The 26,977-nt window shown below is 40.1% G+C and overlaps 1 protein-coding gene across 2 annotated transcripts in view; it reads left to right on the plus strand.

The window, feature by feature from the left end:
- TMEM45B (transmembrane protein 45B) overlaps window positions 1-26,753 on the plus strand; it is a 29,185-nt gene extending 2,432 nt beyond the window's left edge. For both annotated transcript variants that reach the window (XM_036930119.2, XM_057491080.1), the window contains exons 2-6: window positions 20,908-21,104; window positions 22,980-23,186; window positions 23,979-24,163; window positions 24,645-24,790; window positions 25,831-26,753. In XM_036930119.2, coding sequence (XP_036786014.1) covers window positions 20,924-21,104; window positions 22,980-23,186; window positions 23,979-24,163; window positions 24,645-24,790; window positions 25,831-25,939 — 828 coding nt within the window. In that variant the 5' untranslated portion in view covers window positions 20,908-20,923 and the 3' untranslated portion in view covers window positions 25,940-26,753. The remainder of the gene's footprint in view (window positions 1-20,907; window positions 21,105-22,979; window positions 23,187-23,978; window positions 24,164-24,644; window positions 24,791-25,830) is intronic.
- Window positions 26,754-26,977: the final 224 nt, after the last annotated feature.

The raw sequence follows: 26,977 nt of genomic DNA on the forward strand, positions 1-26,977 counted from the left end.
ATAGCCTATTTCATAAATAAGGAAACTGAAAGAGATTCTGAGTATCTGTCCTGGGTTACCTGCTGTCAAGTGGCAGAGCTGGGACTCAAACCAGAACTTCTTTCATAAAACCACAGCTCCCTCCAGGGTGGTTTGTTTTGTTTTGATTTGGTTTTGGTTTTTTGTTTGTTTGTTTAATTTTGGGGTGGGGAGTTGTTTGTGATTTGTTTTTTCTGAACATTTATTTATTTTCTGACTTGAAGTCTTAGAATCTAAATTCATCAACCATCTAGTTTGGTATTATTTCATGTCCATCTTTGTTCAGTGTAACCACAAAAATATTTTAGAGCTGAGGATAGCCTTAAAGATTATCAAGCCCAATCTTTTTTGTTTTTTAAAGAAGAAAATTGGATTCAGAAAAAGAAATAAACTTCCCCAGAGTCTATGTTACTTCCCTAAATCTACTTTGCTGAAGAATTACAGCTAAAACCTAGCTCTCCCAATGTGGTCTCTTAGGGATTTCCTAGATGCGTGAATCAAGTGGTTTAGTTTGATTTACTCTGTTGCTTTGTGGTCTGTGACAGCAAACCATCACTTGGCTGATCCTGGACTTAGATATCTGTGGATTCTTCCACCTGGATTATATGGTCCCTGAGGGAACGAGCCTTATTTGCCTGGCCCGTTGTATTATTCATAGCACAGTGCTCACAGCAGGCATTCAATAAAATGTATTCAATATCTATCAAACATTTGAACACATATGCTATGTCATTAGCACTCCATTCAGCTACATGTAACAGAAAACCCTACTACAGTGACTTGATAAGGAAGGAGTTGTTTTTTCTCAAATAATCAGGTGTCTGGAGGTAAGAAGTCCAGGGCTGAGACAAGCCACTTCTGCCTTCTTGCTCTACCATCCTCAGTGTACTGAGGCTTTCGTCCTCACTCAAAGACAGGCACCTCTTCTACACCTATCAGAAGGATCATACTATGTTTTATGAGTCATTGAGTCTTTGGGTCATTGGCTCTTTGTTTCATTGTTACTTTTATTTGTTTTTCTTCTTGCTCTTTCATTTACTAAAAAGCAATAGGTAAAGTAGTGGGTCTAGGGGAACTTTTTCAAATTACAGATTCTGAGCCCACCTGGTAAAATGCTCATGATTTAAGTCTGGGAAGTGTCTATAAATCTGAATTATAAACTGGCACTCCAGGTAATTTGAATGCAGCTGGTCACAGGACCACAACTTGAAAACCACTGACTCTGGGGTAGTTTAGCAGACACCTGCATTTTATTTCCAACAGCTTTCTGTCTCACTCCTCTTGAGAATATCCCTTTCCCTTTGAATTTTCTATTTTGGTCAACATAAGTAAAGATATAGTCTAAAAAGTCATAAGTTCTACATGGGTCTTTACAGAGTCTATACTGAGCTGCCTCTATAGAGAAACTGCTTTCCAAAACTATTCGCCCGCATATTTCCACATTACATGCCAATACTGGCTATTTCTTTCTCTTTCCAGTTCTAGTCTATGGACAACCTACCTGGGAGGATGAGGATGTAGTTCTCCTAGAACCCTGTTCATATTCACCTCCCTTTCTTGCAAGGTTTTTTTATATAGCAATGTTTAGTGTTTAAATGGTTGTGACTATGGAAGTATTACTCACAACTGAGCCATATTATGATAAACCATGATTTTTACACTTCCTTTCTTGTCTAACCTTTTCTATCCCCCGGAGTAAGTAACTGCTACATTTTCTTCAATTGCATAGTTTTTAGAGTACTCGTTAACAATTCCTGTGCAAACTTTGACAGGATGGTAAAATTCCTCTCAATAGAGTTAGACATCAAAAAGTAGCCAGTTTGACTTTTTTCTTGGAAACATCCGAGCTCAGCAGACACACCCCCATTCTCTGGGGCTGGTTATTCTCTGAGCCCCTTGTTATACTGGGAGCTACCCTGGCTACTACCCTATGAATGATACTGGATTACCATTTCTCATTTCTTGGTTTTGCTGGAGCACAGCTTCTGGAGAAAGGGTGCATGAAGGAAGAGACAGATTTATCCCTAAGCTGATGAAGCTCACAGGGTACCTGTCCAGACTGCAAATTGGTGTAAGTTGTAATGTGGGTAGGTAGAGCCTGGTTTCCATCAAGAAGCATTTTGGTTACATTTTCTAAAAAGATTTTAGAAGACAGAGCCTGGAACCTCAATGGTCCCCTTATGTTGTAGTTTCTTTTCTCAGTGTAAATAAATATTCACGTTCACACCCTGTTTTGCATGTGCAATTTCATGACTTTTTCTTAAAGAAGCTCCCAAAATTATGTAAGATTCAGGTCCCACAAGACCTGGCTGCTTTTTGAGACCATGCATGTTTAAGATAACATTTTTCTTCCTTCCCACTTGATTGATGGTTTGCCTAGGTATGGACCTTTACTGGAAATAATTTCCACTCAGAATTTTGAAAGCATGGCTCCGTTTTCTTCTACCCTCTTACTGCTATTGAGAAGTTGATGCCATTCTGATTTCTGATCCATTTTTTTGCTTTCATCTCTGGAAGTTTGTAGGGTTTTTTCTTTTTCCTCATGTTCTGATGTTGATATTGGTTGCTTTTGTTTTTTTTCCAGTCATTGTTCTAGGTACTTTAAAGACCTTTCCAATCTAAAAATTGTATTTTTCAGTTCTGTTGGTTTTCTTCTGTTACGTACTTTCCACTGTTGTCTTTCGGAAACTTACATTAAATTATTTAGATGTGGGACCTCTTGGCTCTGTCCTCTAATTTTCTCTTCTATTGAAAAAAATCTCTTGTCCTCTAAGTCTAATAAATCTTGCAACCCTTCTATTAAATTTTTACATTTCTACCATCACATTTTTAATTCCCAAAGGCTTTTATTTGGAGGGGAGGGGGGTGCTTCCAAATGTAGTTTTTAAATAGCATCCTGTTCTTATTTTATGGATGCAGTCAGTATCTTCTCATTTGTCTCTGAGAGTATTAACTCTGTATTTTTTTTCTGCATTTAGAAAGTTTTCTTTGGCTGCCTACAATATCTGTGTTTATTTTCAGACTCTCTCTTTTCTGCTGTTTTTGGCTCTGCCTCTCATGTTGGAAGCTTTATTCCAATGTCCATGTGTAAGAATGGGGCACTAACCTGCAAGCTGAGTGTGGCTGTAGATGGGCAAGCTTCACTGCCGGGGGTTAGGCAGAGCAGGCTATGTCCGTGGCTTATCATTATGTCTCTAGCAGCTTTCTAGTATAGTTTCTCATTAGAAAGGCCCCATCTCTAGCCATCTATTCCTTTAGAGAAAAGAGAGGCCATTAGAAACTTGATAGATAGATAAATAGATAGATTCATTCATTTATAGTAGAAGTTCTCACTTTGAGGTAGGTAAGGGGTAGCCTAGGGCTTGAAAATTAGAATTTTGTTCCTGACCCTTCTCCACTTTGAAATACCTGAGGCTTCCATGCACCTCTGTGCTTCTCTGTGCATCTTTTGTCAGCAGCACGGAGAAAGTGAGAAGCTTCCGTGGAGACTGAGTTCTTTTCCTTTAAAAAAGAAAAAGCTCTGAGATCCTAGAATAATGAAAGTCCCGTGAACATATGTACAATTAATTGTTATAAAATAACCATTTGCAAAACATTTATTACCCACCTACAAGGAAATACTTATTAATCCAGAATAAATTAGGGCCTTTGGAGAAGTTCCATATTATGCCTCTGTTTATCTTAACAGGTTATTTAGGAGAAGATTAATTAAGATGGAAGAGTATAATTAGCCTAGTATTTTTCTTTAAGAGGTTCTATTGGGAAAGTATTTTCCTAATACCTCTAGAGAATGTCTTGGTTATAGGACTTGGGAGGGATTTCTGCCCTTGGAGGTCACTCTCCAAATCCATACCATTTTTCCCCTTGTGCAGCCTGACAGGTGATAATCAAAACTGGGGGCAGACTTGTCACTCTTTTTGCTGGAAAAGTTTAGATCACGTTAAGGCACCACATAGTGTGTGTTGTAGAAAAGATTCCTGGTTTAGCTTTCAAAGACCTCCTAATTGGAAATCCTAGGCATTAGATACTGGATTTCCTACCATCGGCTCTTCCTTCTCAGGCACCTTCAAGGCTGCAAAGTCCTTGAAGGCTGGGGTCCAGTCTTATTGTCTGTTTCCCCACCCAAACAATGCCTGATACATAAGAGGCACTGGATAAAACAAAGTCCATTAGCCATTTTAAACTAGCCTTGCTGTGTGTCCCTTGCTGTTCCTGTTTCTTTTGAGTCTTCCTCTTGGATGATACTACCTCATTCTCACATTTGATGTATGGACAAGCTGTAAGAAAACAGACTGGCAGAATTTCAGACTACCAGGACCCCAGGTAGAATTTCCAAGGGCAAAACTCCCCATGTCATCTTACTAAAGATGTAATCATTTCTTATGTGATCACCCAACACCCACAACTAGTTCTCTGGCCACCATTCTATTTGGATGCCTTTTGTCCCTCCTGTCTCTGCCTCGCTGACACAATCCTTCACTTCCTTCTGCTCACTTTGATCTGGCCCCAACTTTGATCCAAACCCTCTCGTTCTGTGCTAACATTGTTTTCTGCCTCTTCTCCCTTACCTTTACCATTGGGGATATTTTATACAAAGCAGATGATGTACTAATTTTAGCAGACCCATTCTGCCTATCAGCCAGGCACTTTGTCAGAATTAAACCAGTCCCAGGATGAAAAATCTCTCTCTTCTGGCTGTTTTTGAGATCATTTCTATGCTTTGATCTCACTGGAGCTGTGTATTTTTATATGAAAGGCTCTAGAACAAGAACTGTGTGAGACAATGATCTGTAGATATGTGTTTCTTAGATGCTACCACTCGCCATAGAACTTGTACTCCCACATGGACGCTTGGCTGAGAACAGCCTGGCATAAGTTGAAGTCTGCCTTAATGCTAACACATTTATGCTACCCCCAAATTCATCTCCATCTGTTTTAACATGAAAATCATTTTTCCTAAAATCTTTAGGTGAAAATGACACCCCAGGATGCTATGCCATGTTGGTGCTGTAATGTCAGATATCCTTTGGGAAGAGGGGCTTACCCATACACCGGTCTAAGAGACATAGGACTAGATGATCTTCTAAGGACTGATCTAGCTCTAAAAATTATATGAGTAAGTCATGGTACCAGCAACCTCACTAATGACTGGGTTTTGGAGATAGTTTTCTCAAAATTCAAGAGTAAAGCTAAATTGTATCAGTTTGGTTCAGATCAAGAAGTATCATTAGATGTCAAGCTTTGTATTTGGCCATGGGAAGTTTGACCTGAAGCAGGTAAGATCTCTGCTCTTGAGGAGCCTACAGTTTAGTGAGTGAAACATATAAGTGTGTAATTCTAATATGACATGGTAGGTGATAAAAATCAAATTACGTATAAGGTACTCTGGTAACAGAGGTGGGGCATATAGCTCAACCAGGTAATTCACAGAAGGCTTTGTAGAGGATGTAAGGATGTAAGGACTACCTTTTGAGAACTGAGTAAAGGTAAGCCAGGTGAAGAAAAATGAAAAGGATATACTAGGTGAAGGAATGAGCAAAGCGTACACTGTAAGGTTTGTGGCCGGGAAAAATGGGAAATGAGCCTGGAGAGACAGGCAGAGCCATGTCCTGGGTGTGTGCAATGCAAAGGGGTGTGGGCCACATCCATGTGGAGGTTAGTCAGTGGAAAAGGATAAATCCTACAGTGGTGTAGTCATATCTACATTGTAAGTAGATGATCTGGCTACAGAGAAGGAGGTTTTATGGACAGCAGGTCTAGAGGCACTTCATTAGCCCAGGCAGAAGACACAGAGAGCCTAAAAGAGATCATTGTTGCAGGAATCGAGAAGAAAAAGAAACACCAGAAACTTGGGAAGGGAAAATGAACAGAAATGTTTAGTCCCTTAGGACACTGTGACACTGTGAGACAGAGTGAGGAATGAAGAAAAGTCTAGGATGATTCCAAGGATTCTGTCTTTAAGAATGACCAATGCTAGCCATTGCCAAGTCTGGGATACAGAAGAGAAGCTGATTTGGTGAGGAAGAAGATGATGAACGTTTGGGACATGTTGACTTTGAGGTGTCTAAGAAGCATCTCTATTTATGTGCACGTCTGTTGGTTCAGCAGACTGTTACATATGTAAGTCAGTCTTAGGGAAGAGGTCAGGGCTAGAGATAAAATCATGGAAGTTATCAGTGTGCAAGTGGTGATTGAACCATGGGTGTGTATGAGTTCCTGCAAGAAGAAGGTAGATAAAAGAACAGTGGACCAATGACTGCTGCATTTAAGAGGCAGACAGAAGAAGAGGACCCCTTAAAGAACAGGAAGAAGACTGTGGACAATGAAGAGAGCCAGGAGAGAAGAGAATCCCAAAAGCCAAAGGGTAGTAGATAATTTCAGAGATAAGGGGCTAGCTGACAGTGTCAACTACAGAGTAGCATCAAGAACAGAAGAGAGGTCTATTAAGGTAACATTTTAAAGATTTCCATTGATGAAACAATATGGAGGGCATTTGGTGGCATCTATTGGCACAAGTTCAGTGTGGTGGTGAAGAGGGAGGACTGAATGGAGGTCTTCTCAGGTTTTTTCCAAGAAACTTAACTGCTTTTGAGAATGTTTGATTACATTACACAATACCACCAAAATTCATTTCTATCCAAAGAAAACTTCATTTAAGTGACAATCGACTTCAACAGTTAATGACTTTTCAAATAATTTTTAGTATTAGAAATTAGTCTTTTTAGTTATCTGTAAATAAACCAACCATCACAGGCATTTTTGGCTACTGGCTAGGGGGGATGGTGAGGAAAACGTCCATGTGTCTTGACAACATATATGTAAAGCTTAAAAACTTGCACAACTATGTGTTGTTTGAAGATAACGTATGTAGTAAATGTGTGAGGTATATAGTAAAGCAAGCGAATACTAACCCCACAATTCAGGACAGGGGAAGTTGGGGGCACACCATCAAAGGGGATCAGCAAGGAAGCTCCAAGGATGTTGGGAAAATTCCATTTCTTAAGCTGGGTCATGGGACACAGTTGTTAAATTATTCTTTATACCTTTCATATACATTAGATAATATTTTTATGTTTGAAAATGTAAGTAGGAAAAGAAATACATGGTGGTTCTTAGGAGATCCAGGGCAGATTTTTCATTTCTTTTTCCTTTTTCTTTTATTATTTTGTATGAAAAAGTCTTGAGCCTGGTTACAGTCAAAGGGGGAAAAGGCAATAGAGGGTGAGAGAAGTCATGAGTAATAGAACTGGGGCCCGTGGGACACAGGGGAGGATGTCCTGAAAAGGACGAATGGGGCTTTGGCCTATGGGAGTGGTGGGGCGCGGGAGGTGGGGCCGTGAGTCAGAAGAAAAGAATGGGTGTGCATAGGTGCGAATCTGCAGGTGAGGAAGAGGAAACTGATGTGATTGATGCCTCACAGTCTGAATTATGTTACTGGAATAAGAAAAAAGGGTATACCCAGAGTTCAGTGAACTCAGATTTGAGGCAAGCAATGAGTTTTCAAAAACCAGTCTCTCGGAAATGGGAGTAAGAGCTTGCACGTGGCAAGGACTGCTGAGTAACAGGGAGGCCCCACGTCCTTTTGGTCACTGACTAGGTGCCGAGCAAGTTCACTGATAGTAGAGAAGGAAGGAAAAATGTGTTAAAATTTTTCTTCCTGTTGTTTGAAAAATAAACTAACTTTTGAAGTCCAGAGATGCCCCTTCCACTTTAATAAAGGTCCAGAGATGCCCCTTCCACGTTCATGAACGCTGAAGTGGCAGCTGGTAACTGCTTCTCTGTTGGTGTCCATAACTGGTTCCACTCCCCCTCGCCATGACTAAACTGGCTCTAATGTCTTTTCGTTTTTCATTTCATTTTTGTGATGTGTTAGCTAACAGCAAAGATAGAAAGGGATTTTAGAACTCGGAGGAGCCCTGGAGATTACCTCTTCCAAACTACCAATGTAGCCAACAAAGAAATTATATGATCCTGAGGGATTACATCTCTTGCTCAAGGTCAGAGTTAAATTCAGAGCAAAACTTGAACTAGAACCCTGACTTCTAATTCAAAGGCCAGGATTCTTTATTAGATCTTAAGAAATAATGGAATTTTAGTCCAAATTTGTTCTTCAGTCTTTAATTCAGGATTCCAGTTAGACTTCCTTATTGTCATGACAATTTGAAAGAAGAAATCAAGGAAGGCCCAGCTCAAATGCCAGCCCCTCTGTGAAGCTTTCTCAGAGTCTCTGGTGGCAGTGACTTTCTAGTCAGTGTCCCCAAGGATTGCTATATTTCATGACATGCAATCTTTCCAAGTATGTAGCTCCCTACCAGATTATAATTCCTCAAAGGTAGGGATCATTTCTTATTTGTTTTATTCATGTATTTAATAGGCTTACACAGGGGGAAAAAAGAGCAATAATGAGACCATCTTTTGCTTAGGAATCAGACTGAGCTGGGGGGTAACCGAGCTCTCTTGTTCGTGGTAATTTTGTTCCGTAGCATCATGAACTTAATGCCAGGAACAAGGTTTAGACTCTTGTTCTGGTCTTATTCCTTCTGACCATGTTGTTCCAAGGAACCACCTACAGAAAAAATAACAATGACAGTAGCAGCTGTCAAATTTTGAAAAAGGTGATGGACGCCAGAGTTACTTACGTAAGGCCTCTCAAGGGGCTACTGCAGAGCAGGGACACGCCCTGCCTGAAATTGAGGACTCAGTCAGACACATCATCCTGCGGGCAACAGAGGACTTTCAACACTGAGCCTTGTGCTTATGTCTGCATTCTATCACTAAGCAGCCCATTCAACAGGGAGGGTATCAACCTTGTTATTTGCAGAGTAACAGAAAGCTGAGTCAGACAGGATTGGTTGTATTTCCAAAGGAAACTAGGATCAGAAGCCATCTTAGTGTTCTACTGGTGAGGACAGATTCAGGAAGTATAAATACCATGTTCTGCAGTAAAATGATAGGCTATATTCTACTTCCCTATTGACCAAACACACGTCCCATTCCTATTAAAAAGATACATTCAGCCACTGCATTCCCCAGGATTTGGTAAAAGGTTAACAGTGATTTCTATTTCCCCCAGACCCCCCACTGGAGGCAGCTACTAAAAGCAAAGGACAACAGCCTTAGTTCAATAATTTTACTTCTCCTGTGAGATAAGCCCAGGTTTCTTCCCTTATTAATTGTGGGAATAGGTATAAGGGCACCAGAGATACGAGGAAACTCACATTTATTAAACACTTATTCTAGGCAGCTGCCAGACATTTTCAGTTAATCCTCACAAGATCCCTCTGATAGTAGGTGCTAATGTCCATTTTAGGAGGGGTACTGAGATTCAGAGAGGTTAAGGAACTTGCCCGATGTCTTACCAGTAGAAATGGCAAAATAAGGGCTGAACTTAGCTCTGACACTTCATAGTTCATGTTCTTTCTATTATGTGACTAAACTTCCCCCTTAAAGGAAAGTTTAGGAACCCAATTTCCTTTTTCCTAGGGAACTCTAGGAAATAGAATGTACCCAAAATAGTATAAACCCTAACTTACATTTTTTTATAAGCTAACCTTCCTCAGGCCCATTTGTGTGTTGGTTTATATCCTTTCCCAGAGATTCTTGGGCACAGAGGACCACAGTCTCTGATTGATCTGACTTCTATGTACACTGTCTTGTTTATTCCCAATCTAAGACAATTTCAAGATTTAATGCATTCTGCCCATGGAAGAGAATGACATTTAGTTTTTCTTGGTAAAGGAGGTAGGAATGATAGGATAAAGAGAATAAGCAACATTATCTAGTTCAGCTCACACTGTATGGGTGATTGGCTTCAACTGCCTCCGTCTTTGCATGTACTATTTGTTCTACCTGGAACCCCACCCATAATACCTATGTTAACTCGTTTTTCAGGGAAGCTTTAGTCACACTTCCCTCTATAATCTATCTCCTAATTCCCCCCTAGCTGAAATAGAGTCCTCCCTTAATTATCATAACACCTTATTAAAATATTTAATAATGTGTTGTAATAGTTGAATTACTCTTTCTTTCCCACAGTTTGATCTTACTGTAGGCAAGGCTTTGAAGACTGAGGAAATCCATTTTCAAGAATAGAAGGGTGAGAGCACCAGGACAATTCAATGGGGGAAAGGAAAATCTTTTTAACAAATGGCTGGGACAACTGGATATGTAAAAGAATGAAATTAGATCCCTACCTTACACCATACATAAAAGTTAATTAAAATGGACAATAGACAACAGCTAAAACTGTAAAAGCCTTAGAAGAAAATAAAGGCATGAATCTTCATGACCTTGAGTTAAGAAATGGTTTCTCAGCTAAGACACCAAAAGTACAAACAACAAAAGAAAAAATTAATTAAGCTGGACTTCATCAAAATTTAAAACTCCTGTACTTGAAACAATACAATCAAGAAAGTAAAAAAACAATCCACAGAAAGAGAGAAATTATTTTCAAATCATATATATCTGATATGGTATTTGTATCTATAATATATAAAGAACTTTTACAACTCAATGAAAAAACAATCCAATTTAAAACAGGCAGTGGATTCCAATAGGCATTTCTCCAAAGAAGCTATACCAATGCCCAATAACCACATGAAAAAACACTCCACATCATGATTCATTAGGGAAGCACAATGAAACAAAACAATGAGATACACATCACACCCACTAGGATGGCTAAAATAAAAGGTGGGCATAAGTGTTGGCAAGGATGTGGAGAAATTAGAACTCTCATACATTGCTAGTGGGATTGTAAAATGGTGCAGGCACTCTGGGAAACAATCTGGTGGTTTCTTAAAATGTTAAACATAGAGTTACCCTATGACCAAGCAATTCAACTCCTAGGTATATGCCCAAGAGATATGAAAATATAGGTACACACAAGAATATATTCACAAATGTTCATAGTATCATTATTCATGACAACCAAATAGCCACCAACAGATGAATGGATAAACAAAATGTAATATTATTCAGCAATAAAAAGAAATGAAGTACTGATACATGCTATAACATAAATGAACATTTAGCACATTATGCTAAGTGAAAGAGGCAGAATTATAAGATTCCACTTATATGAAATATCTAGAATATGCAGACTTACGGAGATAGAAAGTAGATTAATGTTTGCCAGGGGGATGAGGTGTTAGAAGGAAATAGAGAATAACTGCTAAAAGGTGTGGGATTTAATTTTGGGTGGTGGTAATGTTCTAAGACTAGATAGGGGTAGGGTTGCACTACTGTGAATGTACCAGAAATCACCAAACTGTACACATTAAAGGAAATAACTTTATGGCATATGAGTTATATGTCAGTAAGGCTTTTTTTTTTAAGAAGAAGAAGAGTAATAGCAAAAAATTTCTAGAACCATCTGAGGGTGACTTTCAGATTCATTAAGAAATAAAAAGTAGGAACATTTAGTAAGGCTTTTAAAACCTTCAAAGTATCTTTTTTGATATACCTGACAGTTCTTTTTTGTAGTGATTTAGTAATTAAATCAATAAAAGCATATAGAAATGTCAATTTAAAAAATGGGTAAATGTGTTATGGGCTGAATTATGTACCCTTCCAAATCCATACTTTAAAAGTCCTAACCAACACCACCTCAGAATATGACTGTATTCAAAGATATGATCTTTGGTCTTTAAGAGGTAATTAAGCTAAAACGAGGTCATTAAGGAGGGTGGTAATCCAATAATTCCAGTGTCCTTATAAGAGGACACATCCACACAGAAGAAAGATGATGTGAGGATACGGGAGAAGGCAGCTGTCTGCAAGCTAAGGAGAGAGGCTTCATAAGGAACCAACTGTGCCCACACCTTCATCTTGGACTTCCAGCCTCCAGAACTATGAGAAAATAAATTTCTGTTGTTAAAGCCCGCCAGCCTGGGGAGCTTTATTACAGCATCCCTAGCAAACCAATAACTGGGGTATATGCACACAATGAGATATTCAGCCATGAAAAAGAGTAAGTAGTGACACATGCTACAACATGGATGAACCTTGAAAACATTGTGCTAAAACAAAGAAGCCAGTTACAAAAGACCACATAATATATGATTCAGTTTATACGAAATGTCCAGAATAGGCAAATCTATACAGACAGAAAGTAGGAAAGTAGGTTGGGCAGGACTGGGGGAAATGGACAGTGATCAATGGGCAGGGGGGGGTTTCTTTTGTGTCTGATGAAAACGTTCTAAACTGACTGTAACGATGGTTGCAAGACACAGTGGACATACTCAGAGCCACTGAATTTTACACATTAGGTGAGTTGTACAGTATATAAATTATATCTCAATAAAACTATTTTTAAAAAGTAGGGGTGTGAGGAAAGCAAGGAAGAAAACTCCTAGGGAAGCAGGCTCGTGCTGCACAGCCCGTTTTGAAGGAAGAACACTGAGAATAGATGGTGACATAAAAAACAAAGAAAGGAAAGCCACCTGATCTGTGCCTCCTTCAGGAAAACAGGCGGGTTGGGAGCTGGCCTGGAACAGTGCAGGGCCTCACAGCCTCAGCAGTACTAAGATTTGGGACTGCAGAATTCTTTGTTGTGGGGAGTATCCTGTACATGGTAAGGTGTTTAGCAGCACTTCTGGTCTCTACCCACAAGATGCCCGTAAAGCACCACCACCTCTAGTGTGAAAACAAAAATATCTCCACACAAATCTCCCACCGCTGAGTACTGCTTGACTTGAGAAACAGACCTAAAAGTTCACCTTGCAATGCAACAGAGCCCTAGTAGCCCAAATTTATTTATGCTGTCTTTTCAGACAGGGCAGTAGGGTGGAAGTGGAGGAACTCAGGCACCACTTCAAAAGAGAACATGTCTCATGTAACTGTAGATTAATGATACCAAAATAAAATTTAAAAAAAAAAAGAGAGAACATGTCTGTCCACAATCAGGTAGAAAAGGAGAGAGGGCAGTTGCAGATAGAATCTGCCACAATTGTCTTTGGCACCTTTCTGGTACAATTTCTGCAATACTGTAACTTCTTTCCTGGATTTAATAGAAAGTTTTTCAACACTTAAAAAAACAAAACTAAAAAAGCCTGAGTGTTCCACCTATAACATGCTGGCCTGGTATGTATCTCTATGATTCTTTTTTTTTTTTTATCTCTATGATTCTTAACAGGTCAGGTTATGCTGGGTAAAAGCCACCCACAAAGCTTAGTGGCTTGTTACAGCTGTTTTTTTTCTTTTTTTCCTTTCTCTTTTTTTAATTTTGGTATCATTAATATACAATTACATGAGCAACATTATGGTTACTAGACTCCCCCATTATTGAGTTTCCACCACATAGCCCATTACAGTCACTGTCCATCAGTGTAGTAAGATGCTATAGAGTCACTAGTCTTCTCTGTGCTATACTGCCTTCCCTGTGCCACCCCCCCTACATTATGTGTGCTAATCATAAAGCCCCTTTTTTCCCCTTATCCCTCCCTTTCCACCCATCCTCCCCAGTCCCTTTCCCTTTGGTAACTGTTAGTCCATTCTTGGGTTCTGTGAGTCTGCTGCTGTTTGGTTCCTTCAGTTTTTTCTTTGTTCTTATACTCCACAGATGAGTGAAATCATTTGATACTTGTCTTTCTCCACCTGGCTTATTTCACTGAGCATAATACCCTCTAGCTCCATCCATGTTGTTGCAAATGGTAGGATTTGTTTTCTTCTTATGGCTGAATAATATTCCATTGTGTATATGTACCACATCTTCTTTATCCACTCATCTACTGATGGACACTCAGGTTGCTTCCATATCTTGGCTATTGTAAATAGTGCTGCCATAAACATAGGGGTGCATATGTCTTTTTCAAACTAGGTTGCTGCATTCTTAGGGTAAATTCCTAGAAGTGGAATTACTGGGTCCAGTGGTATTTCTATTTTGAGTTTTTTGAGGAACCTCCATACTGCTTTCCACAATTGTTCAACTAATTTACATTCCCACCAGCAGTGTAGAGGGGTTCCCCTTTCTCCACATTCTCACCAACATTTGTTGTTTGTCTTTTGGATGTTGGCCATCCTAACTGGTGTGAAGTGATATCTCATTGTGGTTTTAATTTACATTTCCCTGATGATTATGATGTGAGCATCTTTTCATGTGCCTGTTGGCCATCACAGTTTCTTCTTTGAGTTGTTTCTTTCTTTCATGCCATGTGTTCACCATGGATTATTTGGGGCTCTGCTCCATGTCTCCTCACTTTGAGATCTAGGCTAATGGAAGAGCTACCATCATGAATAATGATAGTAATATGGTAGAGGGAAATGTGTTCTGGTGGGTCTTGAACTAGCAGCAACATGTTTCAGCCTAGAAGTAACACACGTCACTTCTGTTAACAACTCACAAAAACACTCAAACACAAAGGGGCCACAAAATATTATCATACTATGTACCTAGAAAACAGCTAGAAATGTTTAATGAATAGTATTAAATGTCTTCAAAGTAATCTTCTATATTGCTTTTCCTGTTCCCTAATATACCCATATGCATATACATATGTATACATATATGCAGGATGTTATCATTGTTGCACAAAATGGAGTTATAAGTGGTCTTTTCCATCTGGCTTGTCCCAGCCAACATTATCTCATGGAAAACCTCCCGGTATAGCTGGCATAGCTCTGATTCATTCTTTTTAATGGTTGTATAATATTCCATGGTGAGGATAAACCATGATTAGGTCAAAGGTGTGATTTGTGCAGGTTTGTGATATTTTAAATTTTGTATCCTGTCATCACAAATTGGGAGAAATTGGCTTCAACTCTTCCCCCTGCCATGAAAATCACGTCCTTAATTCTCTGGACATTAGTGCTGGTTGCTCAGCCTGGGCACTTGAGGAAGAAAACCAAATTCACTTTTATTGCTCCTTTTTTTGATTCTCTCGCTCATCTAGACATATCCCTTCCTTCACTATTCCTACTTACCCCATCTAAAATATGAGCTTTATTTAAAATCAAAAGGTGCTGTATCATGTTTTGTTTTTAACTACAGGCCTAAGTCATTGGACATAATTACTCCTCTCCTCTACACCATATCCTCTCTCCACTTCTATGGCTTGCATTCCTCTTCTTTCCTTGCTCCCCTCTCTTCCTTACTTTTTTTTGCAAAAATTTGTTGGAGGTAAAACTGCACTCTTACTTTTAGCTCTTTTTTCTCTTTCTGACATCTTCAACTTGTCTTCCATTTCACTTACCTCAAATGAAAAAGAATGTAGATTCCAGAAAAGTTAAAAACTAGGAGTATAAGGAAGAGCACGTCAAACCTCCTACTCAAATTATGTTCTTCTCCCAGTGATCTCCTTAGACATGAAATGTTGCCCAAACCACTAGGCTTCTTAGTTACGAGCTTTAACTCAAAGCTGCTACCTCTCCAGAATATTTAATCCTCCCTTCACACACCCATTCTATCTCATGTGACATCAAAAAAGAGTAAATGTATCAAAATAAAAAAATTAAGGAATTTGTCCTTGCAGAAACACTTTCTGATGTTTTCCTATCTGAGTTTTCATTAGATTGAAATATTTTATAGTGTAACGGCCACACCGTTCTAAGGAGCTCATCCCCTAGGTGTTTAATTTTTTTAATATTTATTTTTTAATTACTTTTTTAAAGCTAGACTTCTCAAGGACTTGGCCCATTTGAATGATGTTACCCAAATTATTAGAAGTCTAAGTTTTTATTCTATTTCAAATCAGTTATTCTGTCCCTCATTAAAACTGACTCATATCTCTACCACATGTTCTGTAAGGTAGCTAATCTCATAAACTAACCTAAGAATTTGTTCATGGAAGAAATCTACCTCCCCCTGTTCCTCTGCCCCATCAAGTCAAGGTACCCAGCCTTCCAAATAGTGTAAGTACATTTAAAAATAGTTTCTATAGACAAGCTGCAGGCCCTGTTATCCACTGATGTGAATTTTAAACCAGGTAAAAGGAGAGGGTGGGGCTTGACAAACTGGTACGGACTACACAGAGGCAGACAAGGATTCTGCCTTTATTGACAGTACTGCTTCTCATAAAAATGCGGAAGAACAGGGAGGATTTGCAAAGCTGGTTTTTCTGCACTTCTGGCTAGGAAAACTAAGGGGTTTAACAAGCTTGACATTGAAAAGGATCTGTGTCAAACACTAAATGAAAATGGAGATTTTTTTTTTTAATGCTGACTAATAGAGGGTTGAGAAGAGGGCCCTTCAGTTATGGCAACATGCAATTCCTTTCTGTAAAAAAACAAAACAGAGAAACAAAATAATGTCTAAAACTAGACAAAATTGTCAAAACCAACCGTTTCAGGGAACTGAAAATTGGCCAAAGGCACACAACAAATTGAGAAGATATTGTGACTTTATCAAATTAAAGAGAGTCCCAGGAAGTATCTGATGGTGACTTTGGTACAAAAAACTACTAGGGAATTAAAACAGAATTTATTACTCAGAGGTCCTGGAACAGGTACATGGCACATCTCAAGGCCATGTGAGGTCTACAAGGCAGGGTGCAGGTAGAGAAAGTATGGCAGGACCTAGGGCCCATGCCATTATTAGTCTATAGGTGGAGGGCTTTGGAGTTCCCAGGTTAAACCTGGATTGGCCAATTCAAACCAAAAAGAACAGGGGTTTGGTAAGCCTCTTGGGTCTCCTCTAAGGGTTGCACAGGGGAAAGCTCTGGGAGATGAAGGAGTCTCATTATTTCAAAGGCTGTTGGGGGAGTCATATTAGGAACTTACATTTACCTGTACAAAGAATTAAAAGAAAATACATAGAAATGACTCAACAAAAAGGGAGTTTTAATAAATAAAAACTACAGAATATAAAGAATTAAATGGCAATTCTAGAGTTGAGAAATACAATTGAGAAGTTAAGAATTCGCTAGATGAAGCTGTCAATAGATTTTGAGATAGTGGAAGAAAGAATCAGTGAACTTGAAAATAGATCAATAGAAATTATCCAACCTGAAGAGTAGAAAGGAAAAAAAAAAAAGACAACTGAATAGAGCCCCTTGGGACAATGTTAAATGTCCACACATTCATGTACAGGGAGTCCCAACAGAGAAGGGCAAAGAGAAAAAAAAAGAGAGGGAAGAGAGAGAGAGAGAGAAAAGGGGAAAATCATTTAAAAATAACTGAAGAATTAATGACTGAAAACTTTCCAAGTTTGATAGAAAATACTAAACTACAGATCCAAGAAGCTTAGCCAAGACCAAAGTAAAAGACACAAAAAAACCCACATGTAGGTATAGCATTGTCAAACTGCTGAAAGCCAAAGGCATCAAAAAATCTTGACAGCAGGACAAAAATGACTCAACACATACAGGAAAATAGCAATATGACTAATTGCTGATTTCTCATCACTAACATTGGAGGCCTGAAGCCAGTTGAAGATCATATTCAAAGTGTTGAAAGGAAAAACTGCCAACTAAGAATTCTATATCCAACTGAACTATTCTTCAACAATGAAGATGAACAAAAGATATTTTTTTCATCTTTAGCAAAACAAAGAATTCATTGGTTACAGAACTGCCTTATAAACAATATTAAAGGATATCTTTCATGTTGAAAGTAAATGAGATTAGGGATCTATTCAAATGCACAGAAAGGAATGAAGAGCACTGGAAATGGTAAATATGTAATTAAATATGAAAGTATTTATTTCTATTTCTTGAAAAATAGAAGACTATTTAAAGCATTAATTGCAACACTGTTGGTTTATAACAGGTATTGTATACATATATTTGAAATGTATGTTTATTCATTGTTGATATGTGTGTGTATATGTGTGTGTGTGTGTGTGTGTATGGTTAATACATATCAACAATGGCATGATGGAGGAATAGGAAATGGAGCTATTAAGTGAACAAAGCTGCCACATTTTACCAGAATTAAGTTAATATTAACCTAAAATAGATGGTGACAACTTAAAGATGCATACTGTAATTCTAGAGCAAGCACTAGAAAAACTTAAAATATAGCCAATAAAAGAGGAATTAGAATAATATGCCAAAATCATCTGTTATACAAAAAAGCAGTAAAGAAGGAACAGAGGAGCCAAAAGGCATGAGAGACAAATAGAATTTGAAATTAAAATCACAATACCCTTTGCATTAGCACATCACTAAAAGAGAAATACTTAGATGCAAATCTAACAAATAAAGTACAAGACCTATATGAGGAAAACCACAAAACTCTGATAAAAGAAATCAAAGAACTGGAGAGAGATAATCTATGTTCATGGGTAGGAAGACACAATATTGTCAAGATGTCAGTTCTTCCCAATTTAATCTATAGATTGAATGCAATCCAAATCCAAATCCCAGCAAGGTATTTCAGGGGTATAACAAACTGATTAAGTTTATATGGCAGAAGACCCAGAAGAGCCAACAAAGTATTGAAGATGAACAAGATTGGGTGATTATGAGGCACCAATGTGGGTTCAGCCTTGATGAAAAAAAAATGCACCATACTGGTAAATGATGTTGACAATGGAGGAGACCATGCATCTGTGAAGCCAGAGGGTGTGTGAAAAATCTCTGTACTTTGTTCTCAATTTTGTTGTAAATGTAAAACTGCTCTGAAATAGTCTTAAAAAAAAATAACATGAGACGTAGAAAACAAATAGCAAAATGACAGATGTAAATGAACCACATCAATAATTAAGTAGGAAGAGACTAAATAAACCATTTTGATAAAAAAGGCAGAGCTTGTCAGCCATGCAAATTATCAAACTATCTACTTTTTGTGCATATTTTGGGGAAAACTAAAAGCATATTAATGGAAACAAACCAAAAAATAATAATAAATGGCATCCAAGAAACAAGGGATCAAAACAGAAAAAAGGCAAAGGGAATTTGGAAGAGGGTGCTGGAATGCTCCAGGATGAGACAACTAGTCCAGCTTTGGAGGCCCTGCAAGAGAGGCCTCTAGGTATAAAATGGAATCTGATTATTTGAAGTTTGAATGTTTAGACATTAACTTGATAGACATTTCACAAATTTGTTAGCTCTTCTGTGGAAAAATTCAGTGATTAGTTTATGGGAAACTAAACAAATGAAAAATAAGGCAACTATTAACTCCAGAATAAAAGAGAAATGTTGAAAATGTAACCCATAATACACAATTTCAATCAGCATTCATTCATTCCACAAATATTTGAGTGCTTACTATATGTCAGGCCCTGTTGTAAGCACTGGGCTAACTGCAATAGCAGAATAAATCTCTGCTTTCAAGGAGCTTACATTCTAGTGGATGGATATAGGTACTTAAAAGAAATAATCAATATATATCAGGCAGTGATTCATGCTTTTAAGAGATTTTACAAGTATACCTGGACTGGAAAATGGGAAGTGCCTGCTATTTTACATAAAGTAGTCAGGAAATAAAGTTTGAACAGAAACCTGAGTCAAGTGCAGGAGAGAACTCTTAGATCTCTGTGGGAAAAATGTCCTACAGAGAAGAGACAGTGCAAGGTCCTGAAGCAGGAGTGAGTGGACTGTACTCGTTTAACAGAAGGACCATGTGTTGCAGGGGTGGAGAGGTAGGAGATCTAAAAGATCACCCAGGATCAGGTAGGGTTTGTTGGCCCTGGTAAGGACTTTGGATATACAGAGCCATAATGAAACTAATGATTTAAACAAATGAGTATAATGTGACTCTGTGAACACAAAGGGCTGAAGAGAAGGGAGAGGTTGAGAGCTCAAGGAAGTGGGCAGATAATGCCTGACAAGACAAACTCACAAGTGGCAGCATGCACAAATTAATGAGCATTGTGGAGATAAAATCCAGAAGAAACAATGGGAAGAGTTTAAAGTGGTTTCACTAGGAGGCGAGGGAGGGAGCATAGGGCTGCTGCTTTTCACTATAAGCCTTTTAAATACTATTTGAATTTTTTTTAACTATTAACATTTTCTAAAAGCTTGTTAAAGTTCTTGCTGAAGGTGGAAGCCTCAGCTGTAAACCTGTCAGACGTGGAAGTCCTGACAGTGTAGCCAGTGACGGCGGGATGGGCTCCCTGACGGCTGAGGTTGGACTAGGCTGTGCAGACGAGCACTTTATGTTCCTAGGTGCTATCTTCTAGAACATCATCAACTATTTTTCTCCCACCCTACATATTCTTTAGGTCGTCACCCAGGCCACAAGGGAAAATAATCATTTTCTTTTTGAATCGATTCTACTGAACACTCCTCGGTTTGATCCTATAGTCTATTCTACTGTAAGTAGGGTAATGGCAAATCATGCCTGAAATCTCTTTTGGAATAAGATGGTGTGTTTACATAATTATTTTAACTTTTACCAAACTTGAATTATATTGGCCATATTCATTTACATTAAAGTGCTGCATCAGATCTGTAGTTTTTCAAATTATTTTTCAAAGGAGGTGAAGAATGACATTGGGCTTTCACTTGCACATCTTTCATTACGAGACATTATCATTTTGTATCATTTTGTGAATTCTGTGCTCATGTCTTTTGGCCATTCTGCTATGGTCTTTTTCTTACTAATTTGTAAAGAGTACGTAATGTTATAACCATCATAACTACTACAAACATCTTCCTGATTTGTTGTTTGCCTTATGATGTTTTTGATATATAAAACGCATATGTAGGTGGGCATTTTTCTTCTCTACTTCCCACCTTTACATTTAGGAAGGCTTTTCTCCCAAGTTCAGTAAATATTGCCTACCCTCCTTTGTCCTTTTATATTACCCACGTCTCTTAAATCGTTAGGGCCAGTGATATTCTCATGGACATGTAACTCATTCCACAAACAATACTTCAATGACAATAACATAAAGGCTTATTTTACGAGACTGAATGGGTTCTTCTTAATATGGCTTATGATTTGGAAACCTCAGTCACATACTGTTTCTTCATTCAGCCACCTAACAGCTATCCCCTTATTTTTTAGGTGTCCTGGAACGCTGATGGCAAACTTCAAGGGCCATGCTCTCCCAGGGAGCTTCTTCTTGATAATTGGACTATGGTGGTCAGTGAAGTATCCACTGAAGTACTTTCACCAAAAGGGAAAAAGCAGCAAACTGGCCCATTATTCTCAGCGTCTTGAGATCATTGAAGCTGCAATCAGAACTTTGTTTTCAGTCATTGGTAAGAAGCGGGTCATCTGGCCCAGGGGATCTCCCATCCAACCCAGAACTTTTAACCCATTTTTGGACCCCATGAAATGGACATTTCCACTGGCAGAGATAATGGAACAAAGATTTTCAGTTGGCCACTAAGTATTTTATCATAACATCTATTGTACAGTGCTTTGTAATTTTAAGTTAATAGCTCCTTACATCATAGTGCATCACAAAACACTACCAAATAAACTACATCCTTTGCCCTATAGATGTTTATGAAAACAATAAAGCACACATAAAAACAGAAAAAAAATTAGAACGAGCTCATGTACATGTTATGAGAAAGTACTAAATGAAGTTGTTTTAGAAAAATCATCTCCCCGCCCCCCAACCCAGTGGTCTGTCCACTAGAACCTCAGTGGTGAACACCCAAACTCATTGGCATATCACCCATTCCCAAATCTCAAGCAGTTACGGGGGCGGGGGCAGGGGGCTTACAACAAAATCCATCCCCTCTTGTTGTCATCCCTGGCGCGCCACCGGCGGCCCTCACAGAACGAGCAGGGCAGGAGGAGCAAGCTCTTCCTTGGGACCAGCGCATCACGTGAGTTAACAAGGCCCCTTACTCCGCAATGGCATTTTGGCACTTCCCATCTTTGTCCACAGTTCCTCTGGAGGCACTAACGCAGTGACAGTAGCTTCTGTTGGGAGTACACAAGCCTACGTAGCTGTTTGCCCGGTGCAGCTGAATTTTCCCATTCATCAGTCATTCGGGCATCAGAAAGGCTTTCTTATGTCTCTGGAGCTGAGAAGGGAAAGGGACCATGTGCTTAAATGCTAAGGATGGCATCAACTTGGCCTAAATGAAGCTAGAAAAACTGTTATTTGGCCTCTTTGCTAGATGAAAATAATACTCATTCAACCATTCTCTCTTTTGAGTTTCTGCCATGTGCCAGGAACTCACTGTTCTACGTATTGGGGATACAATGGGGAGCTGATCACAGCCCCTGGTCTTACAGGGCTTCCATCCCAGTGTCACGGGGACTTCCTTTTCCTGGGTTGTCTCCACCAACTCCTTCATCCTTTACACATAAATTCAGAAAGGGATTGGGTTCGTAAAAAAAAGTTTAGGGAAGAGGGTCCAGAATGTTACCATGGAGAATTTATTTTAAGGTCTAAGTGCATCAAGTATAAAGGCACCTTCCAGAACAGGTGAGAGAGCAGAGGGGGGTAAGAGGGAGAGCTGCACTGGGGCACAGCTTTGGTCCTCTGGCCCTGGCTCTGGAGCCGGCCTCTCCTAAGATAGTTACGTCCAGAAACCCCAAGGTGCAGCCTTTCACTTCTCTCGGTGTTGGGGATGCCCAGACCTCAAGCTGGGACAAGGACCCACAGCTGGGAGCTCGCTTGAAGCCTGCTCTGACAGAAACCTACCTGGGAGCTGCTCTCCCTTAGGAATGCCCACAGATCACCACCAGGGTGTCTCCTCAGATGCTCTTATTTCTGACGCAGCTGTTTCCTTCTGAGGTTTCTTTCACTGCTCCCTTGGCAGAGGGAGCCCAAAGACCAAGGTATCAGCCACATTCTCACTTAAGTGATAAGGCCTTACTTTCACCTCAGCTACCAAGTTTCCTGAGGACCTGTGTGGCTACATTTCTGTTGCTTCCTCTCACTGCCCCCAACCCCAAAGGAACAAAGGCAAGAGGTCTGAGGAACACAGGCTCCTCAGCAAACCCCTTTCCACACTGAAGCGGCTGCATCTGTGGCAGCAAAGCCAGTCCACTCGCCCAGAGGCCATCCCTGCCCACATCTGATCTTTAGTCCTCACTTGGGTTACTTTTTTACATCTCCTGCCTGTTGTGGAGCTACTCCTCCTGCCAGTCTCCACTCTCGTTTCCTACAGGCATCCTGGGAGAGCAGTTTGTCCCAGATGGGCCCCACCTGCACCTGTCACATGAAAACCACTGGGTGAAGCTGATGAACTGGCAGCACTGCACCATGTACGTCTTCTTCACAGCCTCGGGCATCATCGACATGCTCACCTGTCTCGTCACCCACATACCCCTGGGGGTGGACAGGCTAGTTATGGCCGTGGCAGCATTCACCCAAGGTAAGCTGGTACAGATGGAAAACAAGCAAGACTGGCAAGTTGTGTTTGAGGGATCAGGGTACAAAGACCAGAAATACTACAGTGTAGTAACTCTCCCCAGAAAATCCACATCTCATACTTGAAAACCTGAAGCAGCACGTGAGAGCCTGAGGCAACAGTGCACAGACTCGCCCTGCCACCACCACGCTCATGCATATGCGTGCCTGTGCACATGGACAGGGACTCACAGCTGTCCCACAACTGGCTGAATGCCACCATGCAAGAGGGTAACTCCCATTGGTTAGGGAAGAGAAACTGCACTCCACCCACACCTGGCATGTTATAGTCTGGATGCCATCACTAATCTCAGGACACCACCAAATGGCCAGGCCAAATGTAGCTATTAACTGGGGTAATGAAAAAAAAAGCATGTTGGAATCAATCCCCTCATTCGCTTCTGCTTCAGAGTTTAATGAGGAAAAAAGGTTGTGAGGCCAAAACTAAATTTCAGGTGCACACAGTTTGTCACAAGCCAGCAATGGGGCATCTACCCATCCTGTACTGAATCCTATGAGGATTCTATAGGTTTAGATACGTCCTTTGCCATATATATCCTTTGTGCTTCACACACACAAAATAAATTTAATTTGCATGTTTGCTGCCCTGTAATGTTATATAAACTGACTTCCTAAGTGCTGAAAAGTCTAGCTTTGAGACCGCTGTAGGAGGGAATTCTAATGGAAAAAGTCTGGAACAAATCCTCTGAAGTAAAAACAAGCCCACCCCTGGAGGTTGTCATTTGCTCTGCTGCAGGTTTTCTCTTGTACTACCACGTTCACAACCGACTGCCACTGGACCAGCACATCCACTCACTCCTGCTGTATATTTTGTTTGGAGGAGCCTTCAGTGTTTTCTTGGAGGTGATCCTTCGGGACAACATTGTGCTGGAGCTTTTCCGAACCAGTCTCGTTATTCTTGAGGGCACCTGGTTCTGGCAGGTACTGGTTCGAATCAATTTGAATCTGTATGGATTAGAGAGTCCCACTAAGCATGTCCAACACCCTGAACAGGCTTAAGATGGCCCCTTTCCCTCCATGCTCACCCCTTGACTTAAGTGGCTCCACCCATGAGGATCCTGCAGTACAGTAACAAGCATTATCTGCAGTGTGTACATGACGAGCAGATGAACCCTTTCCCTCTCTGCCCTCCTCACTGGAGGTAGATACATTTGCAGGCTCCACTTGCTAAACTGTTCACTTGAAATGTGGACCCTTGAAATTTTGTTTTAAATACACCTATGCTAAAACCAGAATTAACTTGGAGCAATGTTCCTATGCAGAAAGGCCCTTCTATAGTTAACAGAGGTATGGGAAATACGAGGTGGTGGTGAATACATGAATGACTTTGGTAGCCACAGGAAGGAAGCTAGGTTGCATCTCAGGATGAACTAACGGAGGCCAATTCTCTGTAATCCACCAGATTGGGTTTGTGCTGTTCCCACCTTTCGGAGCCCCCGAATGGGACCAGAAGGATGATGCAAACATCATGTTCATCACCATGTGCTTCTGCTGGCACTACCTGACTGCCCTCTGCATTACAGCCATCAGCTACTCTCTTGTTTACTGGTATGACTGAGAGAAAATAATTTTTGTCAATTTTCCTCCTAATCAACCCTCTGCCCCTGAAACTTATTACCCTGCATTATTTTTATTCCCAGTGGCCCACCTTTCATAACTAAGCAGTGCTAACTTCTACCACTTAAAGAGTTGCCAACTGTATGCCAAGTTCTGTGCAAGGTACCCCACCCCATGAACAAGGGCAAGGCGGCTTTGGGAAGTTAAAGGACCTGTCTGGTCACAGAACACTGACAGACCCAGGTTTCAAATGCAGTTAAGACAGATCTTAAGCCTGTGGTGTGAAAGGAAAAATTCTGAATTAGGATTCAGTACTAGATTACAGGCCCTGCCCTGTCCTGGGAGCATTGTGAGCCCATCACTTCATCCCTGGATTTGCCCTGCCTGCTCCCTGGAGATACTGTGACAATCAGGTAACACACCATGGCAGCAAGTGCTCTGTGTCCCAGGTACTCTCATAAGCACTTAAAGCGTGTTATCCCATTTAATCCTCATCACTTTATGAAGGATGTACTGTAGTGTCTTACAGATGGGGAAACCAGAGCTTCCAAGACTGAGTATCTTGATCAAGGTCACCCAGTGAGTAAAGACAGAGGCCCAGCTCTAGCCACCAAGAGGGAGAGACTTGTAGCATATTGTATTACTAGTTCTGTTGTAGCTGCCTATCTTTTTTTCCTAGCTCCTTATTTCCCTATCCAAAGCAGATACACTTTACCCAGAAAGAGTTCCACACAGACCAGATGGAAGGGAACAAGGCTAGTTTCTTTTAGTTCAGCTCTCTGGTCAATGAAACCACACACTGGAAAGCAGGAGACCCAGGCTTAGTCCTTGTTATGACACTATTAATCAGGAGTGTCTGTATGTACCAATTGCTACCATTCAAAAAACCAGATATGTAGACAAGTAATAACAGTATTTGATAGAGATATCTAAGAAAATGGTTTAAAAACGAGTAGATGCCTTCATATCCTTGGGTGAGAGAAAAAGGGAAATTTGGGGGCTTATTTTTTCTTACTGTTTCTCTATTACAGCCTGTTAAGTCGGTCAAAGAGGCACGAAGGAGAAATGATTGGGATTCAGAAGCTAAAATCAGATCACACTTACCAGGCGGCCCTCCTGAGCGGCTCAGATGAGGAATGAGCAGAGGCCACGAGTCATCAATGGGGAACATGTCCGTTTGGCCACAAACAGCTTGAGTGCAAAGCTGTAATTCATCTCCATCCTAATGCTTGCTTTGGTCTGCTCTCAAGGTTCTGTACATTTACTTGACTCGCTTAATTGACTAAAGGCTGGGTTGGTGTTGTATCCATCATAAAGACAAATGAAGCCAGCCTTTGTGTCCCAGTGTGAAGAGAAATCAGAGACTCACAGTTTCAGGATAGGAAATGGTCTCATGTATGAATCCAGCAGAACTGACTGCTTTGGACAACTTACTCCCTTTTCTCTCAAGATGGCAGGTATTTCTTATCAGAAAGTAAGTGAATGACAGTGCCTTTATTTTAGAGACACAATTCTAACATGTATTTTTTAAAAGTAAAATAATTTGCAAGCTCTGGTGTTTCAAATATTACCACTAAAACATCTCCTAATTAATCAAAATATTCCAGAGTACTGTACTACCTCAGTGGGTAAGTGATGAGGTTGGACCAAAGGTGACTTTTTTTTCTTTAATCAGGAAACTATTAGTGGCCCAGCTGTGAGCTAGAACTCAGATGTTTTGGCTCCTCTTACCCTACTAAGAGGATACTGACAGGAAATATGAATAGTGAGATAGAGAAATGTGGAAAGCCTTGAATTTAGATACAACTGAAAGCAGAGGATAAGAATCCTGCAAAGACATGAATCTGGAAGTAGTAATATAAAGTCTTGATATTCTTTTTTGTCTTGGTTCTGGATGTTTTTTCTTCAAACTTCCTTCAACAAGTATTTATTAAAAATCTACTTTGCACCAGCACTGAAATGGTTGAACTGATAAATTAGGTGTTCAGCAAGGAATTCAGTCTAATGCAGAGATAAACCAGCAGTTACACTCGACTGGTGTCATATGCAGTGAGCACAACTGCCAGGAGACACAAAGGAGGGGAAGAGTAGGGAGTCTGCCCTGTGGAAAGCACGGTCAGGCACAGAGGACAGTTTGAACGAAGGCAACGTTAAGTGTGAAGGAGCATAGGGAGTCTG

The sequence above is a fragment of the Manis pentadactyla genome, chromosome 13, assembly GCF_030020395.1.
Source record: "Manis pentadactyla isolate mManPen7 chromosome 13, mManPen7.hap1, whole genome shotgun sequence".
In the NCBI taxonomy this organism is placed as follows: domain Eukaryota; kingdom Metazoa; phylum Chordata; class Mammalia; order Pholidota; family Manidae; genus Manis; species Manis pentadactyla.